This window comes from Mycteria americana, chromosome 7 (genome assembly GCF_035582795.1).
Source record: "Mycteria americana isolate JAX WOST 10 ecotype Jacksonville Zoo and Gardens chromosome 7, USCA_MyAme_1.0, whole genome shotgun sequence".
Lineage (NCBI taxonomy): Eukaryota > Metazoa > Chordata > Aves > Ciconiiformes > Ciconiidae > Mycteria > Mycteria americana.
Genome location: NC_134371.1, coordinates 64,467,943 through 64,487,182, shown reverse-complemented (window position 1 = coordinate 64,487,182; position 19,240 = coordinate 64,467,943). Strand labels below are relative to the sequence as shown.

The 19,240-nt window shown below is 37.3% G+C and overlaps 1 protein-coding gene across 2 annotated transcripts in view; it reads left to right on the top strand.

Annotated features, from left to right (window-relative positions):
• Positions 1 to 19,240, top strand: part of USP24 (ubiquitin specific peptidase 24) — a 66,099-nt gene that overhangs the window by 11,342 nt on the left and 35,517 nt on the right. For both annotated transcript variants that reach the window (XM_075508833.1, XM_075508834.1), the window contains exons 2-20: positions 1,613 to 1,778; positions 2,760 to 2,827; positions 4,318 to 4,461; positions 4,982 to 5,104; positions 5,988 to 6,023; positions 6,613 to 6,678; positions 8,261 to 8,326; positions 9,289 to 9,363; positions 10,152 to 10,310; positions 11,644 to 11,758; positions 12,312 to 12,415; positions 13,610 to 13,717; positions 14,203 to 14,298; positions 14,418 to 14,579; positions 16,426 to 16,533; positions 17,205 to 17,354; positions 18,124 to 18,255; positions 18,783 to 18,894; positions 19,146 to 19,222. In XM_075508833.1, the coding sequence (XP_075364948.1) occupies positions 1,613 to 1,778; positions 2,760 to 2,827; positions 4,318 to 4,461; positions 4,982 to 5,104; positions 5,988 to 6,023; positions 6,613 to 6,678; positions 8,261 to 8,326; positions 9,289 to 9,363; positions 10,152 to 10,310; positions 11,644 to 11,758; positions 12,312 to 12,415; positions 13,610 to 13,717; positions 14,203 to 14,298; positions 14,418 to 14,579; positions 16,426 to 16,533; positions 17,205 to 17,354; positions 18,124 to 18,255; positions 18,783 to 18,894; positions 19,146 to 19,222 (2,067 nt within the window). The remainder of the gene's footprint in view (positions 1 to 1,612; positions 1,779 to 2,759; positions 2,828 to 4,317; positions 4,462 to 4,981; positions 5,105 to 5,987; positions 6,024 to 6,612; positions 6,679 to 8,260; positions 8,327 to 9,288; positions 9,364 to 10,151; positions 10,311 to 11,643; positions 11,759 to 12,311; positions 12,416 to 13,609; positions 13,718 to 14,202; positions 14,299 to 14,417; positions 14,580 to 16,425; positions 16,534 to 17,204; positions 17,355 to 18,123; positions 18,256 to 18,782; positions 18,895 to 19,145; positions 19,223 to 19,240) is intronic.

The window sequence follows — 19,240 nt, the reverse complement described above, 5'->3', positions numbered from 1 at the left end:
TTTGCTAGATGTGAATTACATTAGACTTCCATGCACAGTACTGGATCAGACGACTACAGTTTCAGAAGTTGACATTCAGGTCTGTTAAAGTGCAGCTTCCCATAATGACAAACTTAGGACTAAATGTTTAGTAGAGGATTGTGGGAAGGCGGCACCTTACTTCCCAAACACTGACATGCTGGTTTTTTGAGCACTATTTTGTGTTCCATTCCTATAAACTTTACTGCTGCTCCCCACAACCTGTTAGTAAGTCTAGCCATTGTGTGCTATCGTCACCTGCACCAGTGAACGTTAAAGGGTAAGCTCTATTGCTGTTTCCTTGGCTTAATATTTTTGAATCATTGTGAAAGTGAACATGACAAATTTAATTTTTAAGAAACAGGTCTAATCCTGCAAATAGCAAGTGCAGGGAGAGAGCTGGAAGAACACTTGTCTGCATACATTAATTTCATTCTTTGTATACCATGTCCTCCTGAGTTCAGTTCTTTCTTTTGGTTTATTTCTTTCTATTTGTTCCTTTCGCTTTCCTGACACTATTGTTCTTTACTCTTGAACGTGTTTCCTGCTTGTCCTTCCTCGCTACATGTCCCTGGCTTCTCTCTCAGTGGGATCTTGTTACCATCACTGCACTTGTGTTTCCTCTGTCTCTGACAGTTGCTCCTGATTGCTGCCAGGCCTGATCCAGACATTCTGTCCTTTCTCCTGCTTGACTTGTCTGCCCTTGTGAAGGCAGGGAAAGTTAGTCCATGTGAACTCTTTGACACATTGGGTAGCTAGCGTCTGTGTGAGATTAAAAAATAAACAAAAGAAAATAAATGGATAACTTGTCTACTCTTTCATTTGGTGCTACTGAGGCAGTTACCTCATATGGCACTTAGCAAAGAACATGGGGCTAATTCTGTGTTCTGCCTGTACGCAGAAATAGCTGCTGTTTAGTGGCACTAGCAAGGAAACCTGTAAAGCTGAGCTGCAGACATCTGCTTGCTTTTTCCCTGTTTGCCTTCCAGAACATTTTCCAGTAACTCCTTCTGACTTCAGGAGAAGGACATTTGTAGTTTCCTTGTTGGACAACTATATTTGAGATGTAAATTTTTCTTTGGATAATTAGCTAGTAAAAAAAATAATAATTCTGATGCACTGGATTAGTCTTTTTTGTTTCTTAATGTGATGGGGTGAGAGGGTGATGAAATTGGCCTCCCTTAGAATAAACTATTCCATATTCTACAGCAGTTGTTGAACAGAGAATTAATATGCAGATCTGTGAAGATCAGGGTTTGTACTCTACAGTCTCACAGGGACTGGAAGTACTTGTCACTTGGCTCTAGGATCCAATATGCTAAGGAACAAGATTTGCCACTTAAATAGGCAATTAGTTAGCAATTAGTTATGTAAACATAGTAGTTATCACCTACACGAAATACATAAAGGTATGTAATCCCTTCAATTCAAATTGAAATATTAAATTCTCCTTGGAAAAACACAAGCAGCCTCAGGGTTGTTGAGAATTTGACATGTTTATTATAAGCACAGCCACTTTTTCTGAAGCTACTAAATCTTTTACAGTGTCTAGGAGAGAGAGAGAAAAATTGTTTCACTTCCTTTTTATTCACAGAAAAACGATGAAAATGGGAATTGCTCTGGTGAAGGTATTGAGTTTCCAACAACTAACTTGTATGAACTGGAGAGCAGAGTTTTAACAGATCACTGGTCCATACCCTATAAGCGGGAGGAGTCTCTAGGCAAGTGCCTAATTGCATCCACCTACCTAGCAAGACTGGGTAAGTTCTCTTTCTACATATATAAAGATTATCTGTTCAAAGGATTTCATAGACAGTATGGTGGGCAGTTCTATCTTTCATATTAATTTTGCAGTTGTTTACTTAGCACCCTGCAGAATGATCACATCTATGTGAAAGTGTTTAACAGTGAACTATTCTACTCAATGCTGTAAAAAGAATGTCGGTCTCTTTTTTTTCTCTAAAGTAATCTGTTTATTTAAGCTTTTTTAAAAAGTGGAGCACATGTTTCTTTATGTTCTAATGATTGTAGGAATTACTGTTTTTCAGAGCTGAATTACTGACTCTTTTTTTCATTGTGCTGGTTATTTTCCATTTGTAAAAACAAGCTGTCATCTAAATCCATGCTGTACCACGCTTGTATAACTGGTTGTTTTTCCCTAGTGAAATGCTTATACTGCATTAGACCTGAATTTGACTTTTCTGTATTCAGTACTTTGGCTGGGGTTAAAAGTGTTATGGAGGCATCATGCCCAGCAACTGGTATATAATAAGAGCACAAGATAGTTTTTCCATCATGCCTGATGACAGACTAAAAGGGGGTTATAATCTGTTGGAAGAATTGTTGTTAGGTGGTTCTGGTTTGCTTCTTTGTTTCTAACCTGTGTTAGGAGGGTGTACTTGGATTTGGTTTTGAGTGGAGGCTGTGAAGCATCAGAAATGATCTGAAGTTAGTGTAAGCTACAAACTTTGAAGGGAGAAATACTTACGGTGCTAATAATGCTTTAAGAAGTTGTAAAAGGTGGAATACTGGGAAATTTCTTATTTCTAAAAGGCAAGTTCTCTTGACTCGCACTTTGTTGTGGCTGAGAAAGCATGCTAGTTATGAATGAACAGTAGCACACTTATTACTGCTGGTTTTGGTTGGTGTTCCCAAAAACTTGCAACAAGCTCCCTGAGGTAATCTTAAAAAGTATATATTTTTTTAAAATACTTCAAAAAAGCACTCTCCTTTCTGTAAAGGTCTTTCTGATTCTGATGAGAATTGCAAGAGGTTTATGGACAGATGCATGCCTGAAGCATTTAAAAAGGTAAGTAGGTACAGTAGAACAATTCAATGTGTCTTTGTGGTGTTCATGGTGGAAATAGTGTCTTGTAATCCAGACTTCAGAAACTATGGTAACTAGTGAGTATGTTCTTAGATTAAAATTATAGTCAGATTATTTTCCTAGATTAAAATCATACATGGACTTAGATTAAAATCATATAAAGCCCCAGTTCCATAACTCTAGCCAATTCTGGCACATAGCTTCCCCCCACCCCCTTTTTTTCTTTCTTAAATGAAGAGCTCTATCATAATTAGTGGAGCCTAAAGGCAGGTTTAAAGACCCTTGGATACAGCCATTAATGGCAAGTTCAGAATCAGATTTCCTTTAACTCTGTTCTTTCTGCACCTTCTTTGGAGGGTTGCTAAATTCTTTCTTACCTCTTTGCATGATCTGTTTAGAATTTGTCTTTCCTCCCAGTACTTAATGCCTAATGTGTGTCCCTGGCTGTTCTTCTCTGGGTTATTGTGAATTTTCTCTGCAGAGCTCCCCAAACCAATTTACATCCCACTATTCTATCCATTTTGGATACTGCCTAAATTTCTTGCCCAGTTTTTAGACCATATATATAAAAACATATACACACCTTTTTAAAAGTTACTAGTCTTAATCTTAAAATACTGAGAATATAAGTATATTTAAGGAAGATAGAAATGTAAGCGAAAAACTATTTTTCCATTTGCCTATTAGAGTAATAATTTTACATATATGCTTTTAAATCACTTGGTATTTTTTGCATATTAAATAAACAGTGTAGATTGCTCCTCCAGAAGGATAATCTATGGAAATCTAAGTTCAGAATGTGCTGAATTACAATTTACTGAAATATTTACAAGAAACTCTTGTTTCTTAAAATGATACAAAAAGTAATTGTATTTAAAGTATTAAGCTTTCTAACTGCTTATGTTCAGACACAGCTAGCAGAAATTTGCAGATGGAAGCTCAATGTCCTTTATAAACAATCACATTAGACCAGATTTAAAGAACATCTTTCAGTAGGTGGCAAAGCAGCATTGAATACCTCTCTTTTCATGGTACATGTTCTTTGTTTTCCAATAGAAGCTGCTCAAAAAGTGTGAGTTGGTAAATGGTTCTTACAGCTGAATCAATGCAGCTTTGGGGCACACCTACTTTGAAGATTTAATAGTTGTGTCTTCAATCTGCAAATTATTTGCATATTAGTTGTTCTTTTCAAAAGTTACAGTCTTTACTAGTGCGTGCAAATGGAAAACAGTTTGCTACATTTTATTTTCTGTCTTAAACTGTGATTTAAGGTGTTCTTCAATGAAATTACAAATTTAATTAACTCTTAAGCCATTAGTGCAGGAAGAGCATCTGAAAAACACACCAGACAGTGTTTAGTACACTCTAAGGAAATATTTGCTCTGAAAACAGTCAGGGTTGATAAATTTCTCCTGTTTTGTGATTGTGATCAAACTTAAAAAAAAATTTTTTTATTTGTATTTTTTTTTTAGCTGTTGACATCCAGTGCTGTTCACAAATGGGGAACTGAAATCCATGAAGGAATATACAACATGCTTATGCTGCTAGTGGACCTGGTTGCAGAAAGAGTAAAACAAGATCCTATTCCCGTGGGCCTGCTTGGAGTACTTACAATGGTAATTGATTCGTTGATGCAGTTTCTAGTATTTGGGTATTCGACATTTCATATTTATGCTGCTGCTTCTTTTTCTAACTATATTTAAGTTATGGTATATTGTCTTAAAATCTGAAGCTGTTGCTTGCTGCAGATTTTTAACATCCAGTATGCAATTCATAAAGAGGTGAGTGCTGTTCAAAACTTTTGCAAATTAGCGCACTCAAAAAAAAAAAATCACATCTGCTGTCACTTCACTGTTTATTTTTTAAAACTGATACTTTAAGTTCATCTCTCCCTTCGTACAGATATCTGGCTCACATGGGTATTAGGTATTGTCTATACAGAATGGAAGCTTCAGAATGCTTTATACAGCGAGAACTGAGAGGCAGGAGCAGGGGTGTTCTGTTAAACTTTATTTTTTGCTGGATCTTTAACTGTCAACCAGGAGAATGCTCAACTGAAAAAGTCAGACATTATCAGGATACGTTTTGAGACTGGCATAAGCCATGCTGTTCATTGCCATGGGCTTTTCTTTCAAGGCATTTAACCCCGACAATGAGTATCATTTCAAGAATCGAATGAAGGTATGCCAGAGAAACTGGGCAGAGGTCTTCGGAGAGGGGAACATGCATGCTGTCTCACCCATATCCACTTTTCAGAAGGTGAGCATGGCCATGCCCTGAAACCTATTTTTAGGGTAGATGTGTTTGTTTCAGAAAAGATTGTTTGATTAATAGGTATTTATAACACAAGAAAGCTTAAATGTGTCACCAAGAATTACAGCAAATAGATCTTCAGTATATGTTGGTCTGTAGAAATGAATTTGTCCTCTCACATTGTCCCAGTTCTCTATCAGAGGCTGGATTTAGAAATTGGTGTACTTTCATGTCTAAAGTATCACAACAATCAGAAGGGTAGATCTGTTGTATCTAAGGACTGACATCTATTTGACTGTTGAGTGTGAAATGACCAGAATAACTCAAAGTGTACAGTTCCAGCAGAGAATTCATGCTTTTCTGACAGCCAAGGACAGGCTATCTTCAAGTCAGACACGCTGGCAAGGAGGCAGTTTTCGAGGCTTGCACTGTCTTGTCGCAGTTGTTCCAGGTGGGTGGGTCTAAAAAAGGAGCCTCGGTGGTGTTGATCTCTCCTTCAGGAAAGAAGTTTGTGGCCATAGAAAGAAAATTCTGTGTCTGCTGCTTTGGGAAAGGTTCTTTAGTACCGTTCCACGCTGCTAATGTGCTATAAATATAGTTGCTTGTGAGTCAGCAGCCACAGTGTGTACTGTTGCCACAGCACATGGTCAGTGATGTCAAGCAGACTCCAAAAAAGGGTAATGCTAATGAGAACCTCCTAGAGCTCTAGCTACATGCTCAGTAAAGGAGCTGTTACAAACACATTGTTGTTTTCTTTGAAATAATAGTACATGCATTTGGGGTGTGTGTTAATGGGCTGTATGTGTCTGTCCAAATCTCTGTTTCAGAAGACAAATGTTTAGCATTGATTGCTGCAGCTACTAATTTGTTAATATTTTAATTGTTCAAGGAACCTCATGGGTGGCTGGTGGATCTGGTAAACAGGGTAGGTAAATGTAAACCGAGCAGAATTGTTATTTGTCACTTGAATTTGTTGGGCTTCAGAGATAATTTCTTCTTCCTCCCTCCCCCCTGACTTGTTTTTCCACTCTTCATTTCTGTGACAACCACAAAAAAAATAGTTTAAGATTTTAATCCTGCCTACATGTAGGGAAGGGGCCTTGCTAAATAAATCTTGCTGAGTTGCTGCCTTCTCCCTTGAGCACCTTTACCCTAACACGATAGCTATGACTAGAGGAAGCGAGAGCTCAGCTTAGCCTGCAGTGCTGTTTCCCAGTCAAACGTGCTAGGCCAGTCAGCTGTTGCTGTATGTGGTCTAGCTTTCTTCCCTATATCCATTCTTGACTAGGACAGAGTTTCTAGTTGATGTTTAAACTGGTATCAGGTATAATTGCATTCCCCACTGTGCCCCTGAAATTCCATGAAAATATGAAGCTTATGTTGAATGTGATGTTCCACAGTAAAGGATACTTGTTGGCATCCCAGGAATTCTGAATGGAGTATTTTCTATAATAGCTTATGTAAAAGATAAAATATTGTAGTTCACTAACATAATACTGATTATTTTATTTCAGTTTGCAGAGTTGGGTGGATTTTCAGCAATTCAGTCCAAACTCAATTCAGAAGATATCGAACTTGGGGTAAGTTCATCTTCTGTCACAAGACTTCTCCCTTTCCATTACACTCTTCACGTAGAACCAGTAGCGTCCCTTTTGGCAGTGCTCTTACCTTCGCTTTGGTACCAGAGCAACCTTCCCACAGAGCCCTGGAGAAGTGCTGTCAGACTGGAGGTCAAATGAGGTTGTGCATAAGAATCCTGACTGAAGAGCTTTTGAGACATCACAGAAAAGAGGAAGGTTTAGTGTACCTTTCTGGCTAACATTCAGCCTTCCGGTTAGACATCAATCAGTCTAGCTTCACTGTAAATTCACAAGTATGTCCCTGGTTTTCTGTTTACTTCAGCTGTAGCTGCCTTTAGCTGCAAGTGAATTGACTTCTGTCATTTATTATAGAAATCATTGTTTAAGGAAAAAAAATCCTTAGGAAGACAGACACTGTCTAATACTAAGCAACTTTGAGAGCTGTGTCTGAAAACTGACTGGTTCAACAGTTCTAAACTATTTTTTGATGACAAAGCCTGACTTGTTTAGTTTTAGCTTCCTAACCTATATTCAGGAGACTTTCATAGTCTTTCGAACTTTGGAGAACAAGGAGGCTTAAGGGAAAACCATGACATTTAGGATCTTGTCCCTCAGTATAAAATAAGTCTGCTTTCAGTGAAATGCCATTTGGAGAGAATTCAACTTCTTTTCTTGAGGTATTGATATTTGCTACTTTATAAAGAGGTAGGCTCATATATGAGCATGACAGTGTTACCTGTTAAGGTAGCAACAGAAGAATAAGGAAACTCGATTTAAATCCTGATACTGCAATAGAAACTTTGACTTTGTTTAATGACTATTAACTGCTTGCTTAGGAAGGAAGTCTGGTTCAGCATCACTTAATTTAGGCCTTTGATTCCAGTGGTGTGCACAATTTCTCAATTCTTGATCCAGTGTGAGAAGCCGCCAATTTTGATATTATTTATTGGCAAACAAATGTCTTAATATGTTTAATTTCTTGGTGAAGATATCACTTGAAAATCACAGAATAGTTTGGGTATATAATCCCAAATATAGCTTGGGTAGTATAGGTATATAGTTTGGTTATAAAGTAAATAAGAATAAAATCATGCATTGAAGAGATCTTGACATGTATATGACACATTTACAAAAGCTTTCTCCCACTTAATGCTTTGGGGAAGAAATTTGCCATACGGCTTTAACGTTAAGTCTTGCATTCACACTTCTCATTTCTGTAGAGAGCAACCAAAATGTGATGTGTCCCTTTCTGTCTGTTTACATCTGTGACTGAAACAGGATTAGACGGAGAAGACTGAATAGAATAGTGAGAGGACCAAGATCAGGGAAAACTGAGAAGGCATTTTTTATTTCAGGGAAAAATATATAACATGTAGTGTATGCTGTAGAGTAAATCTCTTTCCTGAACCATGTGTTGTTGTAAAGGAGTTGTACAACAAAATCAATTTGTAGCAAATGACTGGAAATTATCGTATGAGATAAATAATACTTATGCACCTTCATTTGCCTTTTAAGGTATAGATCACTAGCTCTGAAAAGATCTCCTATATGTGCACCTAAATATTTGCTGTATTTCTTTCAGGCAATCTCTGCATTAGTTCAACCATTTGGAGTTTGTGCAGAGTATCTTAACTCTTCTGTAGTACAGGTAAAATACCTTTGTTACGAGTTCTTTTCAGCAAATAGTAAAGCCTTGAAACATGATTGTAGTAGTTTGCTCAAATTTAGATGGAGCGCTCTGTGTTAAAGTAGGTCTTGGGCAGTATGGTATCAGAAAGACAACTACATGAGAACCTGTTCTTTTTATCGTAGGAATTTGAAAAACTAGAGGACTGAAAATTAGTTTACAACTGTGTTGGTGTGAAACCGGTGACTAATTCAAAAAGCCTTCAAAACTCATTTTGCATAAAGTACAAGAATCATTTTGCACGTCCTGAGGGTGATGGAGAGAGGGCTCAGACAATTTTCAGATTCATTTTCTAAGCACAGTGATCTGTAGTCACTTACCTACATCTGCAACAGTGAGAAGCTTTGGCACTGCCATTAGTAAGCTTCATCAGTGTAAAACGTGTGCAAAAAGAATCTAGCTTGATGGATGGATTTTGTTCTAAATTTAACTTTCTGGCTGAGGTCAAGCGCATGGGTATGAGAGCTTACACTGGAAAAAATTGTGGTACAGGAAAAAAAATTCACCATGATATATTTGTACATGCAAATGTACCCCAGGCTTCGCACCTACACTCACTAACAAGAACTATTGATATAATAAGTGACTGAAAGCCTTTATTGGAAGAGAAGGTAGTTTAGAAGCCACTGGGAGTCAGAGAGGCATATGCATCTAATAACTGATGCATTTTGAAAGATCTGTTTCTTTCTTTTTTTTTAAACCTGTATTATGGTGGTCTGAAATGGCTTCTTACTCTAACTGCTTCTTTTTCTGGATGTACCTAGCAGGATAGTTTTATGTATGTTGTAGGTATCGCTTTATGTCTAAGATAATGGTGAGCTTTCAGCTACGTATTTCACTTTGCTGCAGCTAGATTTTCTGAGTAATGTAATGGATTTCAGGAAACATAAAATGATTGTCATGCCTTTTCTCACGTTTTTTAGCCCATGCTGGATCCAATCATTCATAAAATGATTAAATATGTACAGAATGTAGAAGAGAAGGACTTGAAAGACAAGGTAATGTTTTATATATTAAATATTTAGGAAGAACTTACTGTGTGTCTTGGAAATGCTGGCAACAGAGACTAGAACAATAGCTTTATTTTCACTGGCAAAAACACAGCCTGTTCTGAATTCTGACTGAATGACACAGAACAAAATACATTTACCCAATTCCATTCAATACCCTTTTCAGTAGATATCTGATGTCATGACCCTTTTTAAAATATTTTGCTGCTGTTGCTATCAAATATGGTTTTCTTTGTCCCCTTCTGAAGTGTATGGAATGCTCACTTCTCTAACTGACTTGAAGATGCTTACTATCCTGCAGTCCGTTAAATTCTTCTAACTTGTGTGCATACAACTGTTGCATTAGCTGTTTGCTTCTGAGAATTCGGTAATTGTTGATAAAATGTCCATGTAACTTGTGACTATTTCCTGTATTACCCTGAATTTGGCATTCAGTTCTATTAATTTTTGAGTGTTGACTTTTTACTTAGATTTAAATTGTTAATTGTAAACTGGAAAGTATGCATAGGTTGTGTAGCTCTCAGAGGAGCAATTTAGTGTACTAAATCTGTAGCAAGAGAGTCCACTTTAACCAAAGGTTTTGTTGTCATAGAATTTCTAGTGTACAAGTGATACTTTCAGATGTACATGGTACTGCATTTCATAGATTAAACAACCTGTATTGGGTCACTAAACCTACTCTTTGTGAATCATTGAAGTCTGAAACAGAATAGCAAAAATAGCAATGCTTCTATTTGTCCTTCTTTTTGTTTTGGTTTTTTTTTTGTTTTAAACAGAGACTAGTCAGTATCCCTGAGCTCTTGTCTGGTATCAAACTGCTGTGTATGCGCTTCCAACCTGATTTGGTAACTGCAGTAGATGACTTACGGCTGGACATTCTGTTGCGCATGTTAAAATCTCCTCACTTCAGTGCAAAAATGAATTCCCTCAAAGAAGTAGGTTTGCTTTTTTTTATGTGTGTGTACAAGTGCATGTGTGTAGGTGGGATGGGTTGTTAGTAAGTCATTGAAACCACAACCTTAAAAAAGAGATGGTGCAATATTTCCTGACAAATTATGTTGCCTTAGCAAAAGCCTAGTTCGTAATAAATACCAAAACAAGTTAATATGACAGGAGTTGTTTATAATATTAGTAGCCACTGCCAGGACCGTGGCCTCCCAATTAGAAAACAACTAGACATAGTTTGAACCTTTTCTAAGAACTGCAATTTCAGATTGATTTATAAGCAATCGTCTGTGTTATTCACTGAATATTCACTCTGAGATAACCATGATAATTCAGAGCATCCTGTGGGATATCCCTTTTCTCTCCTCCTCTCATTGAGAGAAAAGAGGAAAAAAAAACCCAAACAGGACTTAATCCTAGACTGGTGTCTCAGTCCAGTTATATCAGATCATTACACTATGTAATTGTATTTTTTTATCATGGTTGTACGTGGACACTGTAGTAGCACCTAGGAGCTGGATTTTATGGACCAGGGCTCTTTGGGCTAGAATCTTATATCTAAGTAGAAGAAGAAAACTGGTTTTTTTTTTTCATGGGAGTTGTGGTTTAAGTATAGAGTTGTTCATTCATCTCTTTCTTCCAGAACTTGTACAATTTAAGTGTCCAAAAAAAGGCATTTTTTTAGTATGCAGACATTGTAAGATGTTTGAGTCCCTCTTTTGTGCTTTTTGTGTCTTTATTTATGGGAAAATTGAGATGTTAAACCTCATCGCTGTTTGGTTCTTAATCATAAATGCCATGTATCCTTGGTGAAGTTATGAAAGCACAGCTTTTGAAGGCTTTCGCAGAAATGTGCTCTTTCTCCCCAGAGTGAGGAGCCTGTATCAGTTCTGTATGGGATAAAAAAATAGGACATTGATTTGAGTGTAACCAGCAGAAGCCTGAGATAACCTACTTCTGGTATATCTGTAGAAATATACCTGGCAGCACAGGCCAGCTTTTCTGTGTCACACTGGGATAAGAATCTAGTGCATCAGAGACTGATGACAAGGAGGTGTTTCTGGTTAGGAAATTGCCTTTTAAAAGCTTATTAAAAAACAAAAACAAACAAACAAAAACAAAACCCAAAACAAACAAACCAAACAAACAAAAGAACCCCAAAACCAACTAACAAAAAAAAAAACCACCTCAAACACCTCGTGTTCAAAATATTTCAGGATTCACAGTTAAGCTTTGCAGTAAGCCTTTTGAATAAATTGCATTGTGTGCATGTATAATGCATGTGGGAATCATTGTTAGAATCTCACATTTTGCAATTTCTAGGTAACGAAATTAATAGAAGACAGCACTGTATCCAAGTCAGTGAAGAATGCAATAGATACAGACAGATTACTAAATTGGCTAGTAGAAAATTCTGTCCTGTCGATTGCTCTAGAAGGTAAGCATTTTCACAAAGACTTTTGGCATGTGCTTTGAATGTCTTAAATTTAAAAATTTCATCTGTCCCTTTCAATACATTTTAATGGAACACTGCTAACAAAGGAGTTCAAGGTTTTTGTCGTCTTCAAAATAGAGTAAGGAAAACCCTGGAAATTCTGCTACTATCATCTAGTCCTCTATTTGACATCTGTGCAGATGTCTTCTGCTGTACCTGGGGTTTTTACTCTCAGTTTTTCTTTGTATATTGTTAGCCCCTAGAAAAGAGGTTTTGTGTTGTGTTGTGTTTTTTTTTTTTTTTTTTTTCAAGTAGTAAGGCCCTGTGGGTGTGAACTGCTATCAGATGTGTGAAGTAAAACAAATTAAAAATGGAAGGAGCCTTTTCTTTCTCTTTGAACTGATAGATTTGTCTGTAACAGTAAAGAAAGAATTTTCAAACAAAGATAACTTTGTTCTTCTCTCTTCTTTTAAAATAACTTGTTTATTCTTATGCATTTAATGTATCTAATACTGTTTTAAATATATTAATTTAGTTGCCTTTCTTTGTTTCATAGGCAATATAGACCAAGCGCAATACTGTGATCGTATAAAGGGAATTATTGAACTGCTGGGCAGTAAATTATCTTTAGACGAGCTCACTAAAATTTGGAGAATTCAGGTAAGCAACCAAGACTAGGCAGGTGCTTTTAGACTGTCTTACAAAAGCAGATGTTCTAGTGGTGGGATTTTTTGGTTTATAATATAGGCATCTCTTTATTGCAAAGTGGAGGTGTTGAAATTTTAACAGTATAATTAATGCAAAATCTTTCTTCTACTTCTTCCTTTACCATTTAAAATCAAGTGTTCTGGCAATTTCTTGTAACACAGCTGTTAAATCTTACGATGAAGTTCAGTTCTTTGCAACAAGTGTTAAGGGGCTGCAAAAATATTTGACTTGGAATAAGAGGTGGTCAGCCTGAAATAGGTGATAGAGTGTTTGTCTAGACCAAAGACCATGCCTAAGGATATTAATTTTCGTGGCTGGAGGTATAAGTTTGAATGCAGCTCACAGGGTGACTTTAAACAGAGTGGGCTCGAACTATATGAATTCCCATTTAACTTCCTGTACGTACATATAATTGACTGAGAAGTCATCTTTTCACATTCACTTTATGTATATTCAACTCACCGCTGTGTAGGAAAGGTGGTTTGACTGCTTAATGCAAATGACACATGGAAATTTTGACCAGAAACGTAATCTTCCACTGCAGGAAATGGTTTTCTTCTCTGTCCAAATGTTCAAGTTTTAGACTAAACTCACTGGACGCTGTCAGATCTGCAGTATGTGCGGGCATGGTAGCAAGTCTTCAACGCTTAGTAGAGCTGAAGTATGATTCTAGCTTGCTCGCTTTTATTCTTTAATAAAATGCAATACTTCCTCCCCCCTTCTGGCTGTTGTTACCATGGTGCTCCCATCAGTGTGGGAGGAGATTTTGTATTGCTCACTTTTGAGTAAACCCTTAGAGTCAGGGATGGAGCACCCCACACGTGAACTTAACCAAGCAATAAAAATGGTGATGTTTGTATTGCTGGCACCACACCTTACAGCGGTATGTGCCGTTGCAGCATCTTGAAGCTACTGTAATAATGGCAGACTAACTTGTTCTTTCCTGCTTTAGAATTACTTCCAAAGACCTCTCTGCCAGTGAAATGAGGGGCAGAGACAGTTATCCTTGCCATGTGTTTCTAACATGTCAAAAGCTGTTATTCTTTCTCATTAGTATGAATAGTAGGATAATGCTTACATGAAGATTTTTCTCTGTCTCATCTGGGATAAAGACCTACCTTCACGTGTGTTCCTTCCTCTTTTCAGTCGGGACAATCCTCCACTGTGATTGAAAACATACATACCATTATTGCTGCAGCTGCTGTGAAGTTTAGCTCTGATCAGCTCAATCATTTATTTGTCCTAATCCAAAAGGTAAGTTTTCACATGAATTTACATTCCTTAGGAAGAGAATTGATGAGATATACTTGTGCATCCAGCCTACCAAATGCCTTGAATACATTTATATTTTCTATATAAAAATATAAAATTGGCTGTAAAATAACGCTTTTAATACTGATTTTTTTTTTGTTAACCCAAAAGCCTGATCTGCTACTGGTACTGCTAATTGACTTAGATTTTAAGCACATTATATAAGCAGTGTTAAGGTACTTAACAAGTGAGATTTTATTATTATATTTAATCTCTTCTAGTTTATATTTGAAAAAGAGTTGGGCGAATTAGTACTGTAACTCCCAGTAACAAAAATAAGGAAATATGCATGGTGGAAACATACTTGTTTGTATTTTGATTTTCCTGCACTAAAACAGTTGTAAATTGTATTTTTGTGTATACTTGAGACTTAACAGACCCACAGTGCTCGCTGCCGTAATAGGGAATGTTATTTCTTTGCCACGCAGAGCTGGGAGACAGAGAGTGATAGAGTGCGACAGAAGCTGTTGAGCCTGATAGGGCGCATTGGTCGAGAAGCACGGGTGGAGACAACCACTGGAAAGGCATGTGAATGTTAAATGAAATCTTTCTTTCTTTTTTTTTTTTTCCTTCTTTATTAAATGTAAGGTTGCTAGTCTTTGTACTTTCTAGGTCCTGACTAATCTTGCACTTCTTCCTCTAGGTTCTGGAGGTACTTTGGGAGCTTGCTCATCTTCCAACATTACCATGTAGTCTTATTCAGCAGGCCTTGGAGGAACATCTGACAATCCTCAGTGATGCCTATGCAGTGAAAGAGGCAATCAAAAGAAGCTACATCATCAAATGCATAGAGGATATTAAGAGGGTTGGTTTATTATTTTATCTTTTCCAAAATGAAATGTTATCTAGCCTTGATGTTGCCCTTTCTTTCAAGATGAACAAATTGCGTGTCCCATCTGTAAGTTCTTACCTTGGGGAGTCCACAAGAGGGGTAGGCTTTGTGTGAGCCAGTTGTTTGACGATGAGACTCATAGTAAGTCTCTTGCCTTTGTTTTAAGCAAATTTTCAGCACAAGGAGTGATCAGTTTATGGGAAACTACCAGGATGGGCCCAAGGTTAGAATTTGCAAATGGAACCACTATAAAGGTATGTCAGTATTTTAACTGTCCCTTTCATGTGAAAGCCTAAATTAGTTTTCTTTGAGTTAAGCATGTGTTCTGGCATGGCCATTAAGTCTCAAAATGCAAATTGATATTTAAATTGTAGTAGTTTTGTATTTTAATAAAATACTTAAACTCTTTTCATCTAACATAAAGAAGCCATTCCCACAGCTGCCTGTGCTAAGATGTTTCCTGGCAGCAGCAAGAGATGTGCATGGCTTAAAAGACTGCATATACTCTATCCTGTACCGTTCACGTAGGAGGTAGTTTTTCTTGAAGCCTGCAGGAATGCCCCTGTCTTCTTTTTTTCATCTGAAGTATACCTGTAAATAAAGAAAAAGGCTTGTACTTTTCTCACTCATTTATGTCATGGTAAATTAAGTTTTGTCTGTGTTGCATCATCTGTAGAGGATTTTAGTTGATTAGGAGGTATAGTGTGTTCCTTCTTGATATTGATCCCACTTTTTGTGTGTGTGTGTTTATGAATACAGATTTCAAACACTGAGAACTCAATCTCTGTAAAACTTGCAGTTTTTTCTTTTGGATCTTCTCTTGTCCTTTCCTGTTCTTGCATTCTTTTTAATTACATTCTGGCAAGGGCCATAACAGGGGTGGTGCCATGGGGAACACTAAAGGAAAGCTGTCATTGTAGGCTGGAAGGGATTGGGGTAACCATATAGCAGATGTTTAAAAATACATCATTTTCTTATTTCCCTTCATTAGGGGAAATGAAGACATAAACTGTGAGGGAATGTAATATTAAGGCAGCATTCTCAAATACATGAGGGAGTCTTCAGCAGAGAGATCTCTGTTATGGGCAGGTTACCTGAATATCTCTTAAGTGTGTAGGTGGTATTGGTTGTCAGTATTTAAACCAGACATCACTTCTCTGAACAAGCAACCTCAGTACTGGTTTGTGTGGTCAAACTTTACAGAAAATGAAGCCTCCCAGAAAAGTGATGAGCAGTTCTAACAATGAGGTAGGAGGGTTATTCTTTGTAGGATCTCTTTCAAAATGCAGCTTAAGTATCCTTTGCTTCCTATCAGAGGGCTCCTTGCAGCACCAATCAGAAATTTCTTCTTGTCTCTTAACCCTCAGTAATATTTCAGGTTCTTTCTTCTATTATTCTTGCTTTAGCAGTAAGTAACATCATTTGACTGGATTTGCCCTTTTATGCCTTAACAGGCCTGCTTCATCTCCCATAATTGAGGAAGGTGGTGGTTATCATCTCTCCCTGGTGCAAATGAGTTCTTTTTGTCTACTTAATTTGCATGTTCTCTAGCAAGGAGGTGGTACTTTGGGCCTAATAAGGATAGCAAAATGGCATATGTGTGTGTCAAAGAACTTCTTGTAGAAAGTGAAGAAGGGCACCTTGAGTGTGTTTGGAAAGGGACCAGGAACAAGTAACTGAAGCCTTCAGAGCTAGTAGCTGTTGTTTTGAAACAGCAGCATGAATAGAAGTCGTTAGGCTTCTAGAAGTCTAAGAGGAAAGTTAATCTGTTGTTGAGCATGTACACATGTGTAATTGTTTTTACCTTTCCTACTACTAGTCGTCCCAGCACAATAATCCTCAATTTGTGTGGGTGGTGCCAGCATTACGTCAGCTCCATGAAATCACACGTTCATTTATTAAGCAAACTTACCAAAAACAAGACAAGGTAAGAATATATGCTGAGATGATTTTTGAAGCCCTTGTTATGTCTGTGTGGCTCTGCCTCTGTAGAACATGGAAGTTTGAATTTGAAAGTGGGGGGGAACCCAAACTAAAAAACACTTTGACAAGCACAGTTTAGTGATGTAGCATAAACAAAGTGTTCAAGTAGAGATGCTGTGTTGTGCGCGTGTGTATATATATATATATATATATATATATATATATATATGTATAAATCTGTTTGCTTTGTCAGGTCTAATTTATTTTATTCTCAGCTTTTTGTAGAATAATTAACAGGCATGTCTCTTAAGAAACGAACAATGGCTAATGTTTAGACCAGCTGCTTTGTAATTGAATTGACATTGACTCTTGGAAAACAGACTAAAATACCAACGAGTCACATGTGTTAAACAGTGGCTGAGTGGAGGTGTGGGACTTTGCAAACTGCAGCATGTGTATTTCAGCACATGCTGAAAACACTAATGTCAGGGGGCTCTGGATGCTTGGAAGAGATACAGCTTGAGTCTGAGGGGAGAACATTACTCTTTCCAATAAGAGACACATGTCTGTAGAAGAGCAGACTGCTGTGTGCACATGCCTGTTTATGTATTTTCTTAAAAACCTCTTTTCTCAATGGTTTGGTTTTTGTTTTTGGTTATTTTTTTTTTTGCCAAGAGCATTATTCAAGATTTAAAGAAAAACTTTGAAATAGTGAAGTTGGTGACAGGAAGCTTGATATCATGCCACCGTTTGGCTGCATCTGTGGCAGGTCCAGGAGGGCTTGTTGGAGCAACGTTAGTGGATGGCCGATACACTTACCGGGAGGTACTGTGAACCCTGAATTTCTTACTACCTTAGGTTTTTGAAAACATGATGTAGCATATCACTGACCAAGTTGCGTAAGATAGGTGATGTTTCATTTTTCAAATTCACTGATATGTATGTTCTCTCTGGTGAATAATTACACTGTTTTTTATTTATAGTTCTGACATCTATTACGGCTTGTTGTAGCCTTGTTATTATAGAGCAAGGGTGAGCAAACATCACTATCTACAAGTTTCTTAGCAAACTCTTTAACTGGTCAAGAGCTAGATTTCCGCACCCCAGGACCTCCTGTCTCCAAGCTTGTGCAGCTTTCAGCTTCTCCACCAGCTTCAGTTCAACTACCCTTGTAGAGACTATACCTTTGAATTTGGTGTGAACTCTTGAAACCTGAAACAGATTTGCTAGTTAGGACATGGAAGCCACACACAGAGATAGCTTGTAACAGTTTGTTGCTAAAGTTTTGATAATTATTTTTTCCACTCTAGTTGTGACTTAGTAACTAGTGTCAAATGATATCAATATCAGGAAAGCAATAACAAATCCAAGGGACTTCAATGTTCCTTTTTAGAAAGGTAATCAAAAAGAAGTAATGTTAAAAATTGTGTAAAAGAAATAAATCTCATGACAGAAACAATTTCTGTTTTCTAGGCTTTGCAAAGTGTGCTGTTATTTGACAACTAAGTTTGCAAAAAAAATTAAAAAGAATGCTCAGAGTTCTTGTTTCAGAAAGAAAAGTCTTAAGCTTGAGTTTTTGTTTCCTCTTTCTCAGTATTTGGAGGCACATCTGAAATTTTTGGCATTTTTTCTGCAAGAAGCCACCCTTTATTTGGGCTGGAATCGTGCCAGGGAGATCTGGGAATGCCTTGTCACTGGCCAGGATGTTTGCGAGTTAGATCGAGAGGTAAGACAAACTTGAAAAGTTGGTGTCTGTGGTTGCAGAGTAAATCTTAATGCATCATGGATAGCACATGTATTTGTTGAGACGTGTGAAACCTAAGTAGCAAACAGAAACTAATAACGCATTTATATGCTTTGTGTAAGCTAATGGAGCCACTGGTACATGTTCACTTGTGACTAGGATGCTCTTTTAACGTTAAATTTGACTGAAGGAGGAATGTTGGCCAGGAGATTAGTTGCAGGTTTATGGATGCTAGTTTGAAAAGGGGTACGTGCAAGTTTGCGGAGTCATAAGAGAGACATTCAGCATTATTTGGGTGAACGATGACTATGAAGATGAAGTACCCTCATGCTGCAATACAGCCTGTATAATGTGAGGTTACTAGGAGATTAGATTTTGAACCTCTTGCTGTAGATAAAACTTCTGTAAGATGATTTACTGTACTATCTGACATAGTTTCCCAGTGCTGTATAAAACTAAAATATTTGCCGTGACAATGGCATAAAAATACATCTGCCTTTCATTCACAGATGTGCTTTGAGTGGTTTACCAAAGGACAGCATGATCTAGAGAGTGATGTACAGCAACAGCTCTTCAAAGAGAAAATTCTTAAACTGGAGTCATACGAAATTACTATGAATGGTAAGAAAATGGCTTTGGTCAACAGATTTGGTTTTGAAATATACCAGAAATTTGCTTCCTAAGCCTTCCAATTAAATATCCAAACAGTCCTGTAAATCAATATAATAAAAAGGTCCTTTTCTATCGTTTTGAGTTTTAATAGTTGTAGAGGGAAAAGGTCATCTCCCGTATTTGATATCTTCATTTTTTCAAAAAAACATGGAAACTTAGCCTGACCTAAATGAAAAGCTTGCACGTTTTTTCATTTTCAGGTTTTAGTTTATTTAAGACTTTCTTTGAAAATGTGAACCTGTGTGACCATCGACTAAAGAGGCAAGGAACTCAATTGGTGAGTGTTCTGGCAGGT